The sequence below is a fragment of the Benincasa hispida genome, unplaced genomic scaffold, assembly GCF_027475165.1.
Source record: "Benincasa hispida cultivar pf3 unplaced genomic scaffold, pf3_genome.v1.1 HicScf872, whole genome shotgun sequence".
NCBI lineage: Eukaryota > Viridiplantae > Streptophyta > Magnoliopsida > Cucurbitales > Cucurbitaceae > Benincasa > Benincasa hispida.
This window is the reverse complement of record NW_028327012.1, coordinates 27,770-37,103: the sequence shown is the minus strand read 5'-3', so window position 1 is coordinate 37,103 and position 9,334 is coordinate 27,770. Positions and strand designations below refer to the sequence as shown.

The 9,334-nt window shown below is 35.2% G+C and overlaps 1 protein-coding gene across 3 annotated transcripts; it reads left to right on the top strand.

The window, feature by feature from the left end:
- Positions 1-965: 965 nt before the first annotated feature.
- Positions 966-6,514, top strand: LOC120079638 (translocase of chloroplast 90, chloroplastic). 3 transcript variants are annotated; one of them, XM_039033905.2, is made up of 3 exons: positions 966-1,285; positions 2,654-2,794; positions 3,902-6,514. In XM_039033905.2, exons 2-3 carry the CDS (start codon positions 2,659-2,661, stop codon positions 6,136-6,138), a joined length of 2,373 nt encoding a protein of 790 aa, XP_038889833.1. In that variant the 5' UTR covers positions 966-1,285; positions 2,654-2,658; the 3' UTR covers positions 6,139-6,514. The 3 variants fall into 3 exon arrangements, with proteins under 3 accessions (XP_038889833.1, XP_090166446.1, XP_090166447.1); XM_090310320.1 differs by having other exon boundaries at positions 982-2,577; XM_090310321.1 differs by lacking the exon at positions 2,654-2,794 and having other exon boundaries at positions 1,005-1,285.
- The last annotated feature ends 2,820 nt before the right edge of the window (positions 6,515-9,334 follow it).

Sequence of the window (9,334 nt, the reverse complement as noted above, 5' to 3'; positions counted from 1 at the left end):
AAAATGTTTAATTATTAATTTAAATAATTTTTTATTTTTTATTTTTATTCCTTTTTTTTAAAAAAATATCTATCGATATCAACATTTTTCTATAAGACTTCGGGAAAAAATACTTTTTGGTCTCTAACTCTTAGGTCTAGTTTCTCCCTAGTTTCAAAATATTGTACAGTTATTAAGTTTTGAATTTGGTTTAAATTCGGTCCCTAAATTTTAAAATATTACAATTTCACCCTTAATATTTGAGTTTTGTTTCAAATTGGTCCTTAAGTTTCAAAATTTATGCTTTTAAACTTGATTTTTCACTAAATACTTGTTTTCTGTCTTTAGTGGTAATGTCAAATAGTTAATTTAAGAGAATTGTAATTCAGTAAGTTTTACTATTTTTTCTATTCAAATTTAATTTTATTATATAAATATATAAACTCGATGACCCAAAAAATCCGATCAACCCTAATTAAATGAAAATTTGATAGGGTGGATCGATTCATAGGTTTACCTAAAATAACTCAAATTAATCCGAAATCAATCTGAAGTTATTATTAATTTGAAAAGTATGGTTTGTTTTACTTATGAATTTGGATTCAATTATATATACATATATTTATTTTAATTTGATTTAATATAACGATTTTTTGGATTATTTTAAATACTTAAAAAGAATTGAAATTGAATTCGATATACGAAAGTAATAAAATAAAATTTTTACGTATTTAACATTTTACTTGTTTTTAAGAAAAGAAATTTAATATCGGGTTGACGACTTAAATAGAACCACCGACCAGTCTCCTTCTACCACGTTTCCGTTCCCTTCCACGAATCTATCATATACAGCCACAAATTATGTCAATCACATACACTCGAATCGAATCATCTGGTCCGTTAGATAAGAAAAGAACTTTTGAATATTGCCACGTGTCCGTTTAAACTCTACACTATCATGGTCCTTATCGCACCTTAGAATTTACAAGGTTGTTCTCTCTTGTGCTTCAGGTTTCATTTCAGTTGCCATATTTTTCCAAATTGTGTTTCTGTCTTATCCCTTTACTCTCGCCTTAGCCCTCGCAATTTTGCTCAATCCTTTGTCTTCACCGTACACGTCAATCGGAATCGGAAGCGGAATCTAAATCGGCCGGATATTTGTTGGTCGGTTTCCGATGGGAAGTTCTGCAATTGGGATGTGAGCGTAATCTTGGTCCAATTTTGGCTTGGTTCTTCGAGAAGTTAAGTTGATGCTTTTTGTCCGAGGATTTCTTTAATTGAATTCGGTGGAGGTTTCTTGTTTGAGGTGAGAATTTATCTCTTTCTTCCACAATTTAGCTGAATTCTTTTGTTCTTGTTTTCATGCGTTCGATGGACTTGTCTTGTGGGTGGTGAGTATTTAGTCTAGTTGAACTGGATTTAGGTTACTGTTTAGGAGATGCTTTATTGTGTTGTATGAGCTTGGAAGCGTCAATAGAGGGTGGGAAAAGATAAAAGAACGAGGATTTGTGGTGATGGTTAGAGAAATGCACGTATATGGGAAAATGCCGAGTTGTCTCCGTTGAGTTTTTACTGACCCTCGGTTTCGTCTTGCCCCATGATGTCTTGGATTATTAGGTTAGATTTTGTTTGATAGATTTCAACATTTTTTTTATTGAAGTTGATGATAGTGGATGTAAAGGAAAAGTACTCGTCTGTTGAAGAGAAGTGGACATGATATGTATTTGGCTTTGGTCTCGTTGGACTAGATCATGTGAACGCTCTCGTTTCATTTCTTAGTTGCCATAGGAAAATGTTTAGATCATTTCTATGGGAACTTGGAAGAGTTGAAAAAGGGTGGTTGTATTTTTTAACTTGATTGAAGGAAATGTGGATGTTCCGGGCCTTTGCAGAGGACTTTACGTCAATTCAAGGTGGATAGACTTTTGAAATGGGTTGAAGGAAACCCGAATGTTTCAGCCTTTCAGACATCTGTGAAGGACAAATGGGTACTAAGGCACACAATCTTATTGATTTAAATTCCTTGTGGATGTAGTTTGAGGAGTTGATGAGACCTTTATTACGGGGGATGAGGTGGAATGGGAATTTTTATGTGTTTTATTTGGTGTAGAGGACTGTCGGGACTACTTGGCATTCATTTTAGTTCATTCCATGGTGTTTTAGCAAAGAATAGTAGCCTTATTGCTAGAAGAAGGCGATACCACATGAAAGTTGCTGTATTGTGTTGTCAGTGGTGTTCATGAATGATCTTATTGTCAGCGACTCAACATCCAAATTTCTCTAGAACTATTCTCACAATAAGAGCACTTGCCATTCAGTTATAACAATAAGAGCATTCTGTAATGTCTGAGAACATAGGTGAAGTAGGAGAATTGGATCATTATCAAGTTTGGCCTTTGTAAATGTCCTTTCAACTTCCAAGTCATCCTCAGTGTTGTATGACAATGGGGTCTTGTTCTTGTTGACATCAGCAAGCGGCTTACAAGTTGGGCTTGACCAAGGGAACCAAGCAATTTTATGCAAATAAATTTATAATATTTTTCTTCCCATTTGGTGGACTTTGAGGGCATGATCATTTGATAAGTCGCATGAACCATGGTATTTTAAATTACTACTACTGTAGGAAATTTGGAAATTAAAGCATTTTGGTTCATACCTTTTTAATATTTTGCAGACAAAATGAAGGGTGTTAGAGACTGGTTGTTTTCTCAGTTAGTATCCAAGTCAGTGGTTTCATCAAGACCATTACTGGGGAGTGACAGTTTCTTTGGCGAGGAAAATAAAGAGCATATGGATGAAGACCAAGATGATGAAGGTACATAATGATGTACATGATGACTTTTGTCTTTGTTTTATATCAAAATTTTCTTGCCTCTGCTGATGGCCCAAATTCTAAGAAAATTTATAGCTTGATTGGTTTACTTATTCAATAGGACATCTCTTTTAAGGATGCTGGCACGTTAAAATTTCCATTGTCGCTCTAAACTCCAAAGGGATATATTTTAGACTATAATGAAGGATTGATGTTCTATTTGGTTTTATGCTATCCTTTGGGAATGTAGAGTGAGATAAAACTTAGAGCTTTTGAAAATAAGATGAAAGATTTTGACGGTGTTTGATTTAGGTAAATGGTTGCCCTCCTCATGCACTCTTTCCGAATTTTATAACTCAATGCTACTTGTATCTTTGCTAACTGGGATTCCTTTCCATAGTTTCCATGGCTTGTTGGCTGGATTGCTAATCCCCGACCCCCACCTCTTTTGTATTCTTTGTTTGTTAGCCATACTTTATGTTCTTACAAAAGTAAGGTATATTATCTTCCTTGAGAAAGTATTCATAATTCTTCTTATCTATACCTTTGTTTTTATGGTTTTTTCTCTTCCTGCCTGATTTGGTTGTTATTGTATTTCCTTAACTTGTCAGTTAATTAACTCTTTATGTTCATTTGTAAAGATTCAAAAAACGTATATCTTTATGTTCATCATTTGTAAAGATTCAAGTAATATATATCTTCTTATATCTCTTAACCTTGTACCTCAAAACAGCCTTTGGAGCCTAAGTTTTTGGGTGGTATATTGGCTTCATTTCTATTAGTTGTGGCTAGAAGTAGGAAAGCTACTTAATATTGTGAATTTTTTTTATCTCCAAGTTTATGCCTGGCATCCTTAACATTAATATTCTTCTCTGTCAACCTATTTGTCCCCATGGCTCATCACAGGGTAGTAATATAACGTTGATGATGCTACTTGATTGCTGATCAGAGAAAATGGTTTTAAAGAAGTCTTCTTTACTGTTAAAGCTTCATACTAGCTGTTGCATGAGCTACATTCTACTGTAGAAGACTGTAAACTTGTTTTATAAACCTTTTCTTCTTTTTTTCAAACCCTGAAAATTTTATAGTGACATCATATACCTTTTGTAGCTGCACAAGCAACCGATATAGTAGCACCCATTCCCCCTCATACATCAGACTCTGGTGGGAATTTGGAGAATCAAGATGATTTGTCCCTGCCACAGGTTGGTGGAGATTCATCCCAATCTCAACACAGCTCTAATAACAGGGTAAAGATGGATGTGTTAACAAAGATTGAGGACCTCCAAGTTCAGTTCTTTCGACTTCTATTGAGAATTGGGCAGACACAGAACAATTTGCTAGTGGAAAAGGTTCTATATCGAATACATCTAGCAACTCTGATACAGGTAGGGGAATCTGATCTTAAAAGAGTAAACCTTGAAAGGGGCAAAGCCAGAGCAAAAGCAGCTGAACAAGAAGCAGCTGGGATACCAGAATCAAACTTCACATTTAGAATACTTGTACTGGGAAAAACAGGAGTTGGTAAGAGTGCTACAATAAACTCCCTCTTTGATCAAACAAAAACTGCAACTGATGCATTTCAACCTGCAACTGATCATATTCAGGAGATTATGGGAACGATTAACGGGATTAAAGTATCCATCATTGATACCCCTGGTCTTTCACAATCGTCCTCAGGAAATATGAAGAGAAATAAAAAAATAATGTTTTCTGTGAAGAGATATATAAGGAAATCCCCACCAGATATTGTTTTGTACTTTGATCGCCTTGACCTCATAAATAAGAATCATGGTGACTACCTTTTGATGAAGCTAATAAATGAGGTCTTTGGTTCTGCAATTTGGTTCAACACCATCCTAGTCTTGACTCATTGTTCCTCAGCTCTTCCGGAAGGACCTGATGGATATCCTGTCTCCTTCGAATCATATGTGGCCCATTGCTCCGAGGTTTTGCAGCAAAATATACATCAAGCATTGTCTGACCTGAAACTTGACAATCCCGTCCTTTTGGTTGAGAACCATCCTCAGTGTAGGAAAAATATTATGGGGGAAAAAGTTCTTCCAAACGGACAGGTCTGGAGATCACATTTCTTGTTGTTGTGCATTTGTACTAAAGTTTTGGGCAGCATTAATTCCCTATTGAAATTTCAAAATTGCATTGAGCTAGGACCATTAGCTATTTCTCGGCTGCCTTCACTTCCCCACTTACTCTCATCCTTTTTACGGTACCGAAGCGTGTCAAATCCATCAGATGTGGACTATGACATCGAAGCTATTCTACTTGACGACAATGAAGAAGATGAGTATGACGATCTACCTTCTATTCGTATTCTGACAAAATCTCAATTCGAGAAATTGTCAAACTCACAGAAAAGGGAATACCTGGATGAGCTGGATTACAGGGAAACTCTATATTTAAAGAAACAGTTAAGAGAAGAGTATCAAAAGAGGAAGGAGATCAAGCTTTTAAAAGATAGAGACTTGTTACACAATGATAATAATTATGATTTGCAGGCATTGCCGGAGGCAGATGCTGTCCTTCCAGATATGGCCGTTCCCCCCAGTTTTGACTCAGATTGTCCTGTTCACAGATATCGTTGCATTGCAATAGATGATCAGTGGATTGTAAGACCTGTTCTTGACCCACAAGGATGGGATCACGATGTAGGCTTTGACGGGATAAATCTGGAAACAGCAATGGAGATGAACAAAAATGTTTTTACCTCAGTCACTGGACAGTTGAGCAAGGATAAGCATGTATTTAACATTCAGTCTGAGTGTGCTGCTTCTTACATGGATTCTAGGGGATCTTCTTATACTTTAGGTCTAGATGTTCAATCTGCTGGTACAGATAGGATGTACACTGTTCATAGCAATGCAAAGCTGGGGAGCATTAAACACAACCTTCCTGGGGTTGGAGTTTCTCTGACATCTTTCAAGAGAAATTGCTATTATGGGGCGAAGCTCGAGGATACCATATCTTTAGGTAAGAGAGTGAAGTTTGTAGTCAATGGCGGTCGTATAGAAGGAGCGGGACAAATGGCATATGGTGGGAGTGTAGAAGCTACTTTAAAAGGTAGAGACTACCCAGTGAGGAATGACCATCTCAAGCTAACAATGACAGTTCTCTCTTTCGACAAGGAAACAATCCTGGGTGGGAACGTAGAGTCTGAGTTTCGGCTTAGTCGAAGCATGAGACTGTCAGTTAATGCCAACTTAAATACCCGTAAAATGGGTCAGATCTGCATAAAAGCAAGTAGCTGTGAGCATTTGCAGATTGCTCTGGTTTCTGCTTTTACAATCTTGAGAGCCCTTCTGCGTAGAAAGGAAATCGAAACATTGTAGGTTTCAGATGAATCTATGGCAAATTCTGAACTCAGCTGAGACTACTCTGCAATCTAGACCAAGAGACCCAAAAATGAGATGTTTTAAAAGACCGCACATAATTAATCTTCCTTGTGTCGGTACTCTATTTGCTTTCCCGGAGAAGTATATTGCTGATTGCTAGCAGAGAAAGGTGTTCTTACTTGATAGTTATCAGGAATTTTTATTGGCGATGTTGGCCAAGAGGTATGTATACTTGGGGGAAATTTTGAGTTCATAAATTGTACAGCGATAGATCATGTTAGCTTTTGTTCTTATTAAACTTCTTGAATAAATTCCAATTTTTGTATTTATTGAACATCTCTTCTCTTTAATAATCATAGATTTTGTTAGTCAACTTGAATCTTTATTTGAATTATTTTTTTGTGCAACAACTTGAATCTTTAGTGGGAAATATATTGGTAAATATTTAAGGGGTGGTTTGTTTCAACGGGTGGGATTGGATGAGTTAGGCATCCTAAGTCCAACCCTTGTTCCGGGGTATGGATTTAGCTTCCTATATCATTTTCCCATGGATTTGAATAGTAAACACAATTCAAACTCGTGAGTTATCCTATTTTTTTTTCTTTTTTCTAATTTAATTTAGAAAGTACGTTGACCAACTTCCGGACATCATTGTCGGCCAACTTCGGCCGCCACCCTTTGGCGATCGTCGTCGGTTAACTCTAGCCGCCACGTTGGCAACCGTCGCTGGCCAACTCCGGTCGCCACCTCGGCACCTGCTATTGACCAACTCCAACTGCCACCCTTGGCGATTGTCGTCGGCCAACTTGGACCACTACCTTGGCGATCGTCATTTGCCAACTCTGATTGTCACCTTGGTTACTATTGTCGGTCAACCTCCGATCGCCACCAGGTAACTTCGATCACAATTGATGAACCTTTGGCAACCTCCCTTTCCCCTACACTGTCGAAATTTCAGACACCAACTTTGTCGACAAATCTCCGACTGCCACTAACCAACCTTGAAAAACATTAATAAAAACACTCTTAGTATATAACAAACTAGACAAATTTGTATACATTTTCAAGAAAGAATTGTTATTTTTATTTTAATGAGTTCTTATCAAAAGTGTTTCAATAAAAATGATTTTTTGAAAGATATTTTTTCTAAGTCATTTCAAACATGTCATTAGACTGCAATTGTATAAGTATATTTATTTAGGGTATATGTGTAGAAAGTCCTAATTTAATTTAATAATATTTTCATTTTTTTCGTTGGTCAATTTAACTAACTCGAAGACTTAGACTCATATTATGAACGTAAAGGTTTAGAATGTTTAAAATAATTAGCGATCAAATAAAAACTAAGACTCAAAATTTATGATTTCTTATTTCTCAAATGTAATTTGATTATTAAAAAAAAGTATACTTCATTTCACAAACTAAATATCTATAAATTTGTACTTCATTTCTAGGTTATTTAAGCTTAAAGTCCAAACACAGATTTTTTAAACCCAGGCTTTCAAAACCTGCATTCCAAACACAGTTTTCTTAAATCCAGATTATCTAAACCTCCCAACCTAATCTCCCAGGCTTAACATTTCCATACTTAAGATTCCAAATCTGCACAGTCAAATGTCTCCTAAGTTTGTTTTTTGGCATCGCCTCAAATTAATCAAGGTAAGAAGAAAACTAGAAGTTCTAAAGTTGTGGGCCTATATAATAAGACATATGGGAGGTGTTTGGCATACAAGTTTGGAACCTTAAGTATGAGAATGTTAAGTTTAGGGATTAGATTGGGAGGTTTAGATAGTTTGAGTTTAAGAAAACTATGTTTGGAGATTTATAAATCTTTAGTTTTTGAAATATTTTTTTGTATTTAATCACTGGTTAAATTTAGATTAGTTTAAATTTGTCATCTAATTATTTTAGTTAAGTTTAAAATAAACCAAAAAATTTAGAAGAATATTTTTTTAAAAAAAATTGAAATAGAGATTTTGATTAAAATTATATTTTATTTATTCTTTTTTTTAATAATTTGATATTTTAATTTTACTAGATTTTGAAATAAAATTTCATAGATTTTTGTTGCTTTAACAAATTTGAAAATGATTTTTTTAACCATAATATGCTAACTTAAATTTGAAATAAATTAGTATTTTAATATTAAATTCAATTATTAATTCTTTCTTTTTTATTAAATGATATTTGACAAATAAAAAATCATAAATTTTGAGTTTTAGTTTTTATTGGTTGCTAATTGTTTTAAACATTTTATACTTTTACGTTTAGAAAATGATTCTAAGGCTTTGAACTAGTTAAATTGACAAATGAAAAAAAAATGAAAATATTATTAGATTAAATTAGGGCTTTCTACACCTATACCCTAAATAAATATACCTATATAAATTGCAATCTAATGGCGTGTTTGAAATGACTTGGAAAAAAATATCTTTCAAAAATTCATTTTTATTGAAATACTTTTGATAGAAACTCACTAAAATAAAAAAGCATGCATGTATTGCAATTCTTTCTTAAAAGTGTTATTATATACAAATTTGCCTAGCTTGTTATATACTAAAATTTTTATTAATGTTTTTCAATGTTGGTTGATGGCAGTCGGAGATTGACCGACGAAGCTGGTGGCGGGAATTTCAGCAGTGTGGAGGGAAGGGAGGTTGCTATAGGTTGATCGATGGTGATCGAAGTTAGTCGATGGCGGCTGGAGGTTGGCCGACAGAGGTCATCGAGGTGATCGTCGGGGTTGGCAGATGACAGTCATCGGAGGGTGGCAGCGGTCGGAGTTGGCCGGCGATGGTCGTCAAGGTGGCGGCTAAAGTTGGCCAATAGAGGTCGCCAGAAGGTGGCGGCTGGAGTTGGCCGACAACAATCGCCAAAGGTGGCAGCCGGAGTTGGCCAACAGTGATCACCGAAGGTGGCTAAATTAAATTAGAAAAAAGAAAAAGCATGGGGTAACCCGTGGGTTTGAATTGTGTATACTATTCAAATCCATGGAAAAATAATGTAGGAAGCTAAACATATGCCCCAAAGAAGGGCTTGAATTGAATGGACTTCCACTGGAATATTTAATGGATGTGTTTTGTCCATATAAAATCTTTTAAAAAAATTTCCTGTATAAGTTGACTGATGAATAAATACTTCATCTACTAAATGCTCAATTTGTGAACCAAGGTAAAATTTTGTTTTTCCAAGA

Excerpts from the sequence above, each read along its gene's own strand:
- LOC120079638 (XM_090310320.1), top strand. Across the intron at positions 2,795-3,901 it reads TGAAGACCAAGATGATGAAG|CTGCACAAGCAACCGATATA; the intron begins GTACATAATGAT and ends TACCTTTTGTAG.